The sequence below is a fragment of the Stigmatopora argus genome, chromosome 22 (assembly GCF_051989625.1).
Source record: "Stigmatopora argus isolate UIUO_Sarg chromosome 22, RoL_Sarg_1.0, whole genome shotgun sequence".
Classification (NCBI taxonomy): domain Eukaryota; kingdom Metazoa; phylum Chordata; class Actinopteri; order Syngnathiformes; family Syngnathidae; genus Stigmatopora; species Stigmatopora argus.
In genome coordinates, this window is record NC_135408.1 from 10,211,008 (window position 1) to 10,224,932 (window position 13,925).

Below are 13,925 nucleotides of genomic sequence, written 5' to 3' on the forward strand. Positions count from 1 at the left end.
AAGCCTTACTATACTTTGTCGTTTTTTAAGAAAAAAAGCTTTACTATACTATGTCGTTTTTTAAAGAAAAAATGCCTTACTATACTATGTCGTTTTTTTAAGAAAAAAAGCTGCGTCAAGTCATTGAAATTGACGGCAGAAGCATAGAAAACTCGCCGATCTTGGGCTTTCAATTGACCAATTCGAACCAGCGCTGCTCTTTACTCTGCGCCGCCATTGACGACGCTAGACGTCCAATCTGTCGAGCTCAAGATGGTACGTCCATCGTCGTCGACGAAGCCTTTCCTTAACGCCGTCTAACTCTCTGGATTCTGTCTGTCCCCCCTCTTCTTTTCAAAGACATCAAGAAACAGTCTCAATAACACAGTTTGACCTATTCTCAGTGTGAATTCATCAAGCGTTGTCGCCGTTATATAATGGCAACCAGCGAGTCGACCCAATGCCACATAGCAAAGGACTGACTTGGGCCCGTAAGGAGACACACACAAGATGGCCGCCAGTGACGTATTAAATATAGAAATATCCCAAAGAACTCAGACGAAATCGTATTGAAGCGCAGCACCTGACGTCATTGACGTGCGACGGTCAGAACACGAGTTGCTCAATTGTCGACTAAGACCGTCTTTAGGTCACAGATGAAGCATAATTCATAGAAAAAAGAATGCAAAAGTCGATAGAAGAGGAAACCGAAAAAGGAAAGAAGCGACTGAACTCCAACAAGGCTTATTTGTAAGTAGACTTTTTGTGACAAATACATTCGCTCACTCGATGAAACACACGAAGGGACGTCTGTCCCGTCCATTATGAACTTTTAAAGGTTTGCACGAGAGCTAGAATTCGTATTTTGTCTATTGACGGTGTTGCCCAGTGATACGTACTGAGCTATTTTGACATGAAATCTTATTGATTGCATTTTGAAACGCCGATTTCAACAGCAGGTGAATTTCACAAAGCATAATGGCGGTCCGTGAGAACCGAACAAGCGTCACCTAACTTGATAGCCTGATGAAATGAGACCAATGTTGATTGTTCATTCATTCTCTGAACCGCTTTGTCCTCAAGGGTCGCGGAGGGTGCCTGAGCCTATCCTATCCCCTGAACCGGTGGCGGAGGAGACGGACCTAGTGTGCAACCAGCCTACAGCCTTTGAAATGTGGGAGGAAACAGGAGTACCTGGAGAAAACCCATGCAGGCCTGGGAAGAACTCCACACAGGTGGGCTGACCTGGATTCGAACCTTCCATGTATAGTAAAGTTTTTTTTTTTTTAAAAAAACGACCGTGTATATATAGTAAGGCTTTTTTTAAAAAACGACATAGTAAGGCTTTTTTTCTTAAAATACGACCATGTATAAAACCTGTGTCAAAGTGGCGGCCCGGGGGCCAAATCTGGCCCGCCGCATGATTTTGTGTGGCCCGGGAAAGTAAATCATGAGTGCCGACTTTCTGTTTTAGGATCAAATTAAAATGAAGTGTATAGATGTATATTAAATTTCCTGATTTTCCCCCTTTTAAATCAATAATTGTAATTTTTTAATCATTTTTTTCTGTGTTTTTAGTTCAAAAATAATTTTGTAAAATCTAAAAATACGACTAAGTATAGTAGGGCTTTTTTCTTAAAAAAAAAAACAACATAGTATATAGCAAGGGTTTTTTCGTCAAAAACAACATAGCATATATAGTAAGGCTATTTTTAAAAAAAATGACCATGTGAAGTAAGGCTTTTTTTTCTTAAAATACGACCATGTATAGTAAGGCTTTTTTTGGTAAAAAAAAAACGACATAGTATAGTAATGCTTTTTTTCTTTAAAAAAACGACATAGTATAGTAAGGCTTTTTTCTTAAAAAAAACGACATAGTACAGTAAGGCTTTTTTCTTAAAAAACGACATAGTATAGTAAGGCTTTTTTCTTAAAAAAAACGACGTAGTATAGTAAGGCTTTTTTTCTTAAAAACCGAAATAGTATAGTAAGGCTTATTTCTTAAAAAATGACATAGTATAGTAAGGCTTTTTTCTTTAAAAAAACTACAGCATAGTAAGGCTTTTTTTCCCTTAAAAACAACATAGTATAGTAAGGCTTTTTTCTTTAAAAAACGACATAGTATAGTAAAGCTTTTTTCTTTAAAAAACAACATTGTATTGTAAGGCTTTTTTCTTTAAAAAACAACATAGTAAAGTAAGGCTTTTTTCTTTAAAAAACAACATAGTATAGTAAGGCTTTTTTTCTTTAAAAAACGACATAGTATAGTAAGGCTTTTTTTCCTAAAAAACGACATAGTATAGTAAGGCTTTTTTTTCTTAAAAAACGACATAGTATAGTATGGCTTTTTTCTTAAAAAAACGACATAGTATAGTAAGGCTTTTTTTTTCTTAAAAAACGAAATAGTATAGTAAAGCTTATTTCTTTAAAAAAAACGACCATGTATAGTAAAGCGTTTTTCTAAAAAAAATGACCATGTATTGTGTATTGTAAGGCTTTTTTTCTTAAAAAATTACCATGTATAGTAGGCTTTTTTCTTTAAAATATGACCATGTATAGTAAGGCATACTTTCTGAAAAAAAAGACCATTTATAGTAAGGCATATTTTATTAAAAAACGACATAGTATAGTAAGGCTTTTTTTCGTAAAAACATGACAATGTATAACAAGGCTTTATTCATAAAAAAACGACATAGGATAGTAAGGCTTTTTCTTAAAAACGACATAGTATAGTAAGGCTTATTTCTTAAAAAAAAACGACCATCTATAGTGAGGCTTTTTTTCTTTTAAAAAATGACCATGTATAGTAAGGCATATTTTCTTAAAAATGACCATGTATAGTAAGGCTTTTTTTCTTTAAAAATGATCATGTATAGTAAGGCTTTTATTTATAAAAAAAATGACCATGTATAGTACGGCTTTTATTTATTAAAAAAAGACCATGTATAGTAAGGCTATTTTCTTTAAAAATACAAAAATCTGCATTGTGTGGCATTTGAGCAATAAGTCATATTTGACTTTATTGTATACTTAATGAATGAATCTTGGCTTCTGGCTCATCCTCACAAGGCTCGTGTACGTACAAAATATTTGTTGAATGTAAGTTACAGCATGGAGGAAATGTTCCCCACAAGTTCACGCCTTGCCCTGTTTGTTGACAGACTCGTACCGGCGCCCCCCGGATTGCGCCTTCATCCAGGAGTCTCCGGTGCCCCAGTGAGCGGAGGCTGACATGGTTATGCTTTTGGACGGCTCCCGCAGATGCAGGCGGACGACTTTGCCGAATGGCAAATCCTCACTGATCTGTAAGTCCGATTGTCGTCGTCGTCGCCGTCAACATCATAACTTTGGTCACGTGACCTTTATGTCATTCACGGCGTGCAGTCGGGAAGAGCTCGCTGACCGGCCGCAGGAGCAGTTGGGACAGATGCACGTCGCCGCCGCCTTCTTCATGCCAGGTTGAAAACCGTGTCGCCACTGTAAAGATATTAGCGTCGTAGGACAAAAATGTTGTCATCTTGGGCAGTGTTGAGAAATAATTGTCTTTGTTTCATGAAAGATGCATTGGACAACGTGGAAGAAGAGCAGGAGGAGAAGAACGGGGTGCACCTGACCGACCGACCGACAAGTCAAGGCCTGCTTGCCTCACCCCGTGACAGCCCTCCCATCTTCCCACTAAACTTCGACTGGCTTAGTATTTTCTGCAAGAGGGTGCTCGACTAATTTGGCTAAGTGAGCAAGCCGCCTCCCTACTCAGCATGGTCGTGTCCAATAAAACTTTTTGGGTGGCTTATTTGAAATCCTAGCTAATAGCCAGTGTCTTTTGATTTTATGGGCCAATTATTTTAACTAATTTTGATGTAATGATTAAATGTAAATTTAATTTTTTAAAGTTTTTTTTAGTAAAAGGTAATTATTCTCATGTCGCAGGTGCCTCTCCCCGCCGAAGGCGGGGAGAGGCACCAAGAGTACGTCTGCGGGACGCGAACCAGCATCTGCTCGACGGTAGGCGCATGCTCTACTGTGTGTGGTAAAGGGCCCTCCCACCATCCCACTAAACTTCGACCGGCTAAGTATTTTCGGTAAGAGGGCGCTCAAGGAATTTGGCTAAGTGTGCAAACCACCTCCCTAATAGTAGCCAGTATCTTTTGATTTTTTAGGCCAATTATTTTAACTAATTTTGATGTAATGATTAAATGTAAATTTTAATTTTTAAAGTTTTTTTTAGTAAAAGGTAATTAGTCTTATGTCGCAGGTGCCTCTCCCCGCCGAAGGCGGGGAGAGGCACCAAGAGTACGTCTGCGGGACGCGAACCAGCATCTGCTCGACGGTAGGCGCATACTCCACTGTGTGCGCCAAGGGGCCCACCCACACACCCACTAAACTTGGACAGGCCAAGTATTTTCGGTAGGAGGGCGCACGACTCAAATGACTAAGTGTATAAGCCACCGCCCTAAAAAGTATGGTCCTGCCCACTCGATTTTTATTTGACCTGAAAAGTGACAAGTTGGAGGAGGCGGGAAATCCAACCGATTACCTATTGTATGGTAAGTTTGTGCTCTCCTATTGAGGCCAAGTCAGCCACCTGGTGAAATCGACATCCTACGTCACCGCCATCCGCAGGTGAGTCTAAGAAAAACAAAAAAGAAATATTTTCTGCACAGCAACATGAATGTCTTTTAAACTTACTTTTTTGTCTTCAGGTGTCCTCGCTCTCCACAGTTTGGGAAACCTTTTCGTGTGAAGACTGTCCATCCCACAAGTCATCCATTTTTGCCTTTGTCACTAATCTGAAAAAATAAAAATAAAAGTTGACAGCAAAGTATCTCTAGTTCTATTATGTGACCTTGACTTTGATTTATAAGAAATATTTTTTTTCATTCTAAAAAGTTTTTTATGGCTATGCACACGCACTATGATCGTTGCAACAAGGCGAGACATCACATACCGAGCCAATACGAAGGCGACCGGTCGGGGCGGCGCTTCATCCGCAAGCTGGTCCCAAACCTACTCCATCCTGTCAGAGAGACCACAAGAAAAAAGCCTTACTATACATGGTCATTTTTTTAAAGAAAAAATACTATGTCGTTTTTTTAAGAAAAAAGCCTTAATATACTACGTCGTTTTTTTAAAAGAAAAAAGCCTTACTATACTATGTCATTTTTTATAAATAAAGCCTCGTTTATAAATAATGCCTTCATTTTTTAACGAAAAAAAGCCTTACTATACTATGTCGTTTTTTTAATTAAAAAAAGCTGTACTATACTATGTGTTTTTTAAAGAAAAAAGCCTTACTATACTATGTCGTTTGTTAAAGAAAAAAGCCTTACTATACTATGTCGTTTTTTTAAAAGAAAAAAGCCTTACTATACTGTGTCGTTTTTAAGAAAAAAAAGCCGTACTATACTATGTCGTTTTTTAAAGAAAAAAAGCCTTACTATACTATGTCGTTTTTTTAAGAAAAAAAGCCTTACTATATATACTATGTCGTTTTTTTTTTTTTAAAAGCCTTACTATACTATGTTGTTTTTTTAAAGAAAAAAGCTTCACTATACTATGTCGTTTTTTAAGAAATAAGCCTTACTATACTATTTCGTTTTTTAAGAAAAAAAGCCTTACTATACCATGTCGGTTTTTTAAAGAAAAAAGCCTTACTATACTATGTCATTTTTTATGAAAAAAAGCCTTACTATACTGTCATTTTTTACGAAAAAAAAAACCTTACTATATATACTATGTCGTTTAAAAAAGCCTTACTATACTATGTCGTTTTTTAAGAAATAAGCCTTACTATACTATTTCGTTTTTTAAGAAATAAGCCTTACTATACTATTTCGTTTTTTAATAAAAAAAAAGACTTACTATACCATGTCGTTTTTTAAAAAAAGAAAAAAGCCTTACTATACTATATCATTTTTTACGAAAAAAAGCCTTACTATACATACTATGTCGGTTTAAAAAAAAAAAGCCTTACTATACTATGTCATTTTTTAAGAAAAAAAGCCTTACTATATATACTATGTTGTTTTTGACGAAAAAAGCCTTGCTATACATGGTCGTTTTTTATTTTTAAAAAGCCTTTCTATCCATGGTCGTTTTTATTTTAAAAAAGCCTTACTATACATGGTCGTTTTTATTCACAAAAGCTTTTCTATACTATGTCGTTTTTTAAGAAAAAAAGGTTTACTATACTATGTCGTTCATGGAAAAAAAATCCTTACTACACAGGGTCATTACCAAAAATAAATAAATAAATCAAGTCGTCAGATATCACCAATATTACTGGAGAGTGTCTTTCCACAATTAGGATTTTCGTTTTATGACAAATGGTCTATAAAGGAATTTCAAATTGGAAAAGTCATCATTGAGCCGTCTTCTTTAATGTCCTTGTGCGATCTTTGAAACGATTAAAAAACACTAAACGCAAATCGATTTGGAGATATTATGACTGCAAGTGGAACTAGTATATCTTTATAGAAGCTTGCAATGTAGAAAATGGGAGCATTTCTTACCTTTCCGGCATGCGTCGAGTACACAAAAATCAGCCAACGTAAAAAACAACAACTTCTTGGTGGACTTCTGTTCATGTCCTTTAACAAACGTGTCTTGGTTGGAGCTGACCCAAATTAGGACGTTTAGATCATGCGATTAAAAACCTGAAAAGACGTTTACAAACAAAACAAAGCATACAGGTCAACGAAAACCCTTTTTTTCTCCATTGTCTTTTCCGGTCCGTTTCACTTCCGGCTCACCAATGTGACGTCAAAAGGGAACGCCCTCGACTTTTTTTAATATAATGGGATGCTACGCCTTTATATCGAATCAAAAGCCTTTATTGTCATCATACAAGCGGTGTATAATGAATTAAGTCTTTATTTTAATGAAAAAACACACTGAACTACATAGTGTAGTGATCAGTCAAACAACACCGGGATTTGAACCCCAGCTGCCCACATGGCCACAAGTGACTGACAAGGAGCCCATCTATTAAAAATGTTGTTTATTGTTCAACACTCTCTTTACAGTTACACGACAGGTGTCACACGTCGGCGTTGTTAAACGCACACAACTTGATACACGGGACTATTTTCAATACATAAATAATAGCGATCACTGCGCATTTCATATCAGTGGACACATTCAGTGCATAAAATACATCATGTGCATGAAAACAATAGAAATATAAGTTAATGCCGCATGGAACGATGAAAAAAATAGACAGCTTCATTGGTCATAACACAAAATGTGGCTTGAAGATGGCGGCCATCTTTAAAAGACGGAATTCACAGTCTGTGGCATTCAGTGCATCGCAACTAAGTCGCAGTCACAAAAAAAGAGGGAAATTGCTCAGGGGTCACGAGGTCAACACCTGACTGGACCGGAGCCGAGTGATGTGGGAGGGGCCAAATATTGACTTCATATTGACTTTGAAACGGAGCTCAGATGTGCTATTAATAGCCGCGTGCTGTTCTCGTCTGCCATTGAGAGAGAACGAAGCATCACGATATTAACCTTGTCTAATATTATTCCAGGTGGTGTTTGTGTTTTTTTTTTCTGGGCTGTGGTCCGAATGCGCGTTCGCTTCATGGCACCTTCATAAGGAGGACGTATGACCTACCGATTGACGACGCATCCATGCTGATCAACCCTCATCCAATTCCAAGGTGTTCTTTGAATGTGTGTTGCAAAGAGGGCGGGGCCACCAGGTGAGTCATGCACGTGCTTCGACCATTTTGTGATGGTGTCACAAAAATCAGGGGGGGGGATGTTCAATGTTGACGAGTGTCGCGGTGCAGCGTGGGCGGTTAATGGAGGCCCAAGGCCGTCGCCAGGGCGACCAGGAGAAGGGCGGAGCTGAGCGCCGCCACTCCGCACCCAGATCGGAATACCTGGCGCCCGTTGAGAGGTTGCACCGGCCGGAAGGTCCCTACCATCGCCTTCCCGTCGTGGAACTTGAGATCGGAGAAGGCCCGGAGCTGTTGGAGAAAAGGGGCAGAGTTTCAAAAGTCTCATCTTGGTATGTTTTATTTTTATTTTTTTTATATCAGAAAGGAATTATGCTTATGCAAAGAGGTTGACCACTTCATGTTTGATGATGAAATTCAAATGAAGATTATAGATGTAGAGACAATATTTGTCATGTTTTGTTGGGCTTTGGTAGCTGGGTGTTTTTTTTTTCCTTGGGTGGGCCGTCCTTGTGATTGGATAGGTGCTCGGAATTGTGCTCCAACCCTTTCTGTGAATTTAACCCCATGTTTGTGTGGATCCACGTGGATGCTATGTTATGATTTGCCTCGGCTGTGGAACGGATTGGAGTGGAATCCAGAAGCAGGAAGCAGGTAACGAGACGGAAATGCGGGTGCACAACTTAAGGTTTTGATGTGAAAAAAATAACTACAAAATTCCCTATTTTGCATTTTTGCTGCCACTAAAACATTATTTTTTTCAATCTAAAATAATGCAGTATTTATTTATTTCCCCCACTATTTATCCCAAAATATTTGTAAAACAATCAAAAGTTTAGAAAAAAATGCGTGTTTACCTTTTAATTAAAATAATATTGAAGATTTGCACCGCTTTTTAATCCAATGTCAATAAATTTAACAAAATAAAAGAATACTAGAGTATATTTGCTATCATGACGTTTCAAAAATAGGATTCACACTCTTTAATTGTATAGACAAGCTGTCAATTGTTAGCTGGTTAAATTTAGCAGCCTCGTTGGTTTAAAAAACAGCCACAAAAATGCATTTTTGTTGACGTTCTGCCTTCATTTCCCACCTGTTCAATGCTGAGAGAGATGGGGTTTTCGAACAAGGTCCAAACCACGGCCTCCGTGCAGCCCGGCGTGGTCAGAGATCCTTGATAGCGGTAGAAATTTGTCAGATTGTGCTCGGCTGGAATAAGTTGCGCCAGGGAGATTGGAGGAAGAGACGTATTGGCATCTAAAAACAAACAAAGGACGGACCATAAGAAGACTGCGGCCATTTTTTGTTCACATCCAACATGTTTTGATGTAGAACTGCAGCGCCTACTTGTCGTTTTGATGCTCCGCAGCGCGTTGATGATGGGGTCGTATTTTCGGTTGGCACTGTTGGACACCTTGAAAGTAGAAGGGATGGATTTTACATGGACGGAATTGACGCTTTGGCGGTACCATAACACACATTCCCTTCTGCGGTAATATGAAAAGATGTTTGGGTGGTGATCTGCCTCCTACTAGCTGACTGAAGGTAAGTGAAAGACAGTGAGAGGTAAGCGACCTGTATCCATAACAGCAGAATGCCAAATTACAAGTCCGTAACTAGCACTTATTTAGGTCTTTTGCCGAGTAAACGCAGCTTATGGAGAAGCACCACCAATTTCGTCACACGCAGTTTCTGGGTGTGATGACAAGTAGGCTTCTTTGTGTTGTTGATAATGACGACAGGGCCTATGTCCGATTATTATTATTATTATTAAAGGCAGACGGCGGGAAGTAGTTACCTGGTAGAAGAAGCCGAGGACGGCGACGCCTTCTGGATCGGCTAGCGCCGTGGTTAAATCTGTGTAGTGATGCTTCATGTGCACAATGTGCAGCTGCGTCAAAAAAAGTTGAATTTGATGACTTTGAAGTCAACTCCAGTAAGATACCAGTTCCTACCTCCATTGGATACTGCTCTCCGTCAATGGTGTGCTCCGAGCCCGGTCCGCCATCGGTACCCCAGTGCAGGTGGAACTGGACCGCCTTGTAGGTGCTGGTCAGACCTCCCCCCGAGATGGTGCTCAGGTGAGGAACTCCCACTTGAACTGCGAGCGGACGAAATCAGAATCGAGGGACCCGATTCGCCCTCGGCGCCGCTTCCCGGACGCTCACCCACCCGAATGTCCGTTGTTTTTGATGGAGCCTCGGAAGATCTGCTGGTAGTTGGCGAACGTGAACGGGGTCAGACGCTCGTCTTTCAAAGTCTTCCTGGTGACCACGTTGATGGGCGATTGGGCTTTCCCCACGCAGGCGCCGTTGGCGTGGTTCCACTTGTCTGGACCTAGCAAAGCCAGACGCTGAAAATCAGACGACGGCTGGCGCTATGTCGAAAAATCCGTCGGCATCCGACTTACCATTGCACTGATGCTCGCAGGTGAACTGGGATTGATAGCACCAATCTTAAAAAAAAAAAAAGGACAGAAAATCCATTTGAGCGTGTTTAAAATAGTCAAGTCAGATTCTATTTTTAAGCAACGCTGTTGTTACACTCTCAAACATATCTTTCCTTCCTACCAGAATAAACACGAGATCCAATCTTTTACACGAGTGGAGACACGTTCTCACACGGTTCCACGCTGAAGTTTATTAATATTTCACAATCGGAGCGCACGTTGCCTTTCCATTCTCCTAGACAAATATGTGCCGCTATCTGAGCCATCAAATATTGACGAAAAACACTCCAGCCATTGAAAAAAAAACATGGCGTTTCCCGTTCTGTTATTAGAATTGCATGAAGGCTTCTCCCAGCCTCGGAGAAGGAAGTCTTTTCCCCATGTGAACTTTTTCCTGCGGCTCCTGCACAATAATGGCTGCAAAAAAAAAAAAAAAAAGTCCCACCAACACTTGTGCTTGTGGCAGCCATTGTGATTCATGTCAAACCGGTCCAGTTCCTGGTGCGATCTTATCCGCTTTTCGTGAGTGGACCGGCTTTATTTTACTAGCAAGTGTTTGGATTGTGACATATTTTATTTTTAATTTTCAATTGCCACTGCCTTGATCCACTTGGAGTTGTTCCAGTTGGGAGATTTTTTTTTATGTTGGAGTGGCAACTTTTGAACAATGAGTGATGTTCAGGTGGAATTTGAAGGCAACAAAAATAGGAAAATTAGACTTTGTATAAGCAGTGTTAAAAGTTCAAGTTTTGTATTCAATGCTATTGTTCTTATACAAAATGTGAAAATTATGTTTGTGTGAAATGGGACAGATTAAACATGTATAGTCAAGTAAGAGGCTATTTTAAAAGACATTTTTCCTCCATCTCCCAAAATTAACTGTAATTATTATTATAAACTTAAAACGAATTTAAACGAGACACAAAAAAAACCCCTAATCTAATTATCATTTAAGTGGCAGTAAAGATTATGCTTCATTGACAAGAGTAATAAATTGGACTTTCAGCACCGTCAATGGCACAAAAAATGTGGTATCACAGCCAGTCTGTCCAGTTTACTTTCCATCAAATACCAATAGAAAATATATTTACATTGTTATTGTGTATTACTGCTTTTATGCATTTTGATCTTATTAATTTATATATATTGTAAACATTTTAAACCACCCAAAAATATACAATAACTTTTGGAATGACCAAAATAGTCAAATGCCCTATTAAGGGTTAAAACTATATCATTATTAAAATGATGCACTATGGTGCCTTGTGCGTTTTCATTAGCTAGACTCTGAAATAAAATATTTTTGAGTTGAGCCAATCAAATCCCGGTCCGCTCATCCGCCCACCAAGCAAAGGTGGTCACGAGTCTCCCCTCCAGTGCACAAAAAAAAAATCTGTACTCCGTTTATCGTTGTAATCAACACTACTCAATCAAAATGTCTTTTTCCATATAATGACCATCACTCTCATTGGCCGAAACGACAATTTACAACACCTCTTGAATATTAAATTGGTCTTATTCAATCCAATCGCCAGGTTAGATCTGGATATTGGAGACATGGTGTCAAATTGGAGGTGGAATTCGTGAGAAGGTTCTGCCGCAGAAAAGACGCAAACGCGTCATTGGCTCGCGCGCAGGTGCAACACACATTCAGTAGAGAGAGAGAGAGAAAGGAAAAAAAAAAAAAAAAAAAAAAAGAACCTCAGTATTAAGCCACCCTCACTGCGCCAGGACAGGTGTGCTTATATATATATGAAAAAAATCCTTCTTTTAATGATCCCTGATTTTTTTTCCTCCTTGAAAATATCATTCTTAATCCACTATAAATGAACTTTATCAAGAAGAGCGCAGTGTGGCAGTCATGTGGATTCCCAAATATATATATATAATTTGATTTAATGGCCAGAGAATGAAACAAAAATGTGGACGGGAAACATTTTTTATCTGAAATATCCTTCTTTTTTTTCATGCAGGAGTGAACGGGTTTGACTCACCAGCGGCTCCGGCGCAGAGTCTCCAGGAGGAGGAGGATGCCAGGAGGAGGACGGCCACCAAAGTAAGATGCTGCTGCTGCTGCTGCTGCTGCATGTCGAAGGCAATACAATGACTTGCTCGTGGTGGCATTCTTGGAGGAGGCTCTTTCTTATACTTGTCCATCAGGGTGCCACACAAGAGGCTCCTCCTTCCTCCTTCCTCCTTCCTTCTTCCATGGGCATCCTCCGTGGTGGATCTTCACAGGCACCCCTCCCAATGAGCATCTATCTCTATGTCCTGGAGTGCAGTGGTCAGTTCATTATCCTGCAATACACAGTCATTGGAATCAAATCTCAACACCATTCAATTCTTTAAACTCTGCACCTTTGGTAATGATGTCCATTTTTACTAGAATAAAATATCACAATACTCCAAATTCATGCTTGTTAAAACATGAGGCAGAAACTAACATCCCCCATTGAAACCAATAGTTGACAGAATCCCAAGTGACTGCGACAGATTACCAGTCCTCCCCAGTAAAAATGGATTGGACGTCTATTGTAGTCAGTGGTCATGAAACACGACTCATCGCTTTAAATGAATTGGATTCTTATTGATTCTATTCTTCTGAAGTTTTGGTGAAGCTGTTAAACTAGGAAACATTGCATAACAGTCACTATCAAATTAATTCATCCTTTTTTAAGTATGTGACTTTTGCTGAGTACATTTATAGGCGTCCTGATTTAGATTGAGTAAAGGCTGCCTCTTGGTGGCCAAAGAAAGAAGTTACATCAAACTCTAATAGTACATTTGAATCCATATGTCAGCCAGCTCGTCACAATGACTTAAATTATTTATAATGTGAATACTTTTGTTAAAGAGTAGAAAACATTGCGTGCATTTTAACCTTTAATGAAGTTAATACAGTTCAAAATAGATGATAGTCCTTGCAGAAATGTGTTATTCACCAATTATCAGTAATTATAGGCACTTTTTGCTCCTCGTCCAATAATCTAACCTTGTAGTGGTCCAATCAGTAGTAGTAGACGTCCAATCCATTCAAAGCGGGAGCTCCGGCAGCCAATTAACAAATCCAGTTTAAACGTATCGGACATCTGCCAACGATAAAGACATTTGAAAATGTTTAATTTAGCACCGAAAGCGCGAAATAAGAATCGGAAACAGCTTTGTCATATATATCATTTTTATCTGAGCCAATGCGAATGAACGTTTACAGTGCAATTCTTTACAACAGTTATTTCTGAATTAAACAACCGGTTTTAGCCACCACCATTGAACCAAGATCATCACGTATGTTACAGTTGCGAGCTTCCGCTCAAAGATGCCCTGGGAAGAAAAATCCAAATGAGCTCATTTAGCGAGATAGGATCATCCAGTGAAATCAACGTTACTCTTTAGCAGCTGAAACAGAGCCGCCCGCCGGCTGCCAACTATTGGAAAGAAAAACATTGACAAATAAACAAGTATGGCACAATTGAACACCCAGTAGACACAAACAAGTATGTTGGAAATGGGGAAACTATGGCAAACCTCTTAAGAAAAAAAAAAAGAACCATTTGTCTATCACATACCTGTCAACCTCTGCCGATAACTGCCCTTATAAATGATTATGATTCCCCTTACAAACCCCCAAAAAACCTTACAAACACCGCGTACGGTGTTTGTAAGTTTTTTTGGGGGTTTGTAAGGGGAATCATAATCATTTATAAGGGCAGTTATCGGCAGAGGTTGACAGGTATGCTATCATAAGTACCATTTTTTTCCTTCTTCCACTTACTGCCAATCATGAGGACAATGGTCTTTTTTTTTTAACA

General features: G+C 39.2%; 2 protein-coding genes and 1 long non-coding RNA gene across 10 annotated transcripts in view; 1 reads left to right on the forward strand and 2 right to left on the reverse strand.

Moving 5' to 3' along the window:
• Positions 1 to 4,804, forward strand: part of LOC144068095 (uncharacterized) — a 27,148-nt gene extending 22,344 nt beyond the window's left edge. The window contains exons 4-10 of one of the 6 annotated variants that reach the window (XR_013298109.1): positions 1,063 to 1,214; positions 3,141 to 3,284; positions 3,364 to 3,437; positions 3,539 to 3,711; positions 3,910 to 4,386; positions 4,480 to 4,602; positions 4,683 to 4,804. Coding sequence is in view for 2 of the 6 variants with exons in the window: in XM_077592355.1 (XP_077448481.1) it covers positions 3,241 to 3,284; positions 3,364 to 3,437; positions 3,539 to 3,702 (282 nt within the window). In the remaining 4 variants the exon portion in view is untranslated. Of the gene's footprint in view, positions 1 to 552; positions 730 to 1,062; positions 1,215 to 3,140; positions 3,285 to 3,363; positions 3,438 to 3,538; positions 3,712 to 3,909 lie in introns of those variants that run through there. The other 5 variants (XR_013298107.1, XR_013298108.1, XM_077592354.1 and 2 more) reach the window with 5 other exon arrangements.
• Positions 2,888 to 6,721, reverse strand: LOC144068096 (uncharacterized). Of its 3 annotated transcripts, none has more exons than XR_013298112.1 (5): positions 6,492 to 6,721; positions 4,928 to 4,996; positions 4,669 to 4,769; positions 4,517 to 4,608; positions 2,888 to 3,456 (listed from the first exon to the last, which is right to left on the reverse strand). It is a non-coding gene; the product is annotated as an uncharacterized LOC144068096 (long non-coding RNA). The 3 variants fall into 3 exon arrangements; XR_013298111.1 differs by having other exon boundaries at positions 4,472 to 4,608; XR_013298110.1 differs by lacking the exon at positions 2,888 to 3,456 and having other exon boundaries at positions 4,441 to 4,608.
• A 243-nt stretch (positions 6,722 to 6,964) lies between these two features.
• On the reverse strand, positions 6,965 to 13,713 carry ca4a (carbonic anhydrase IV a). Its single transcript, XM_077593014.1, has 9 exons — positions 13,109 to 13,713; positions 12,111 to 12,414; positions 10,078 to 10,122; positions 9,840 to 10,004; positions 9,623 to 9,768; positions 9,466 to 9,558; positions 9,015 to 9,081; positions 8,761 to 8,924; positions 6,965 to 7,955 (listed from the first exon to the last, which is right to left on the reverse strand). The coding sequence occupies exons 2-9, from the start codon at positions 12,271 to 12,273 to the stop codon at positions 7,785 to 7,787; spliced, it is 1,014 nt and encodes a 337-aa protein (XP_077449140.1). The 5' UTR covers positions 12,274 to 12,414; positions 13,109 to 13,713; the 3' UTR covers positions 6,965 to 7,784.
• Between the last annotated feature and the right edge of the window lie 212 nt (positions 13,714 to 13,925).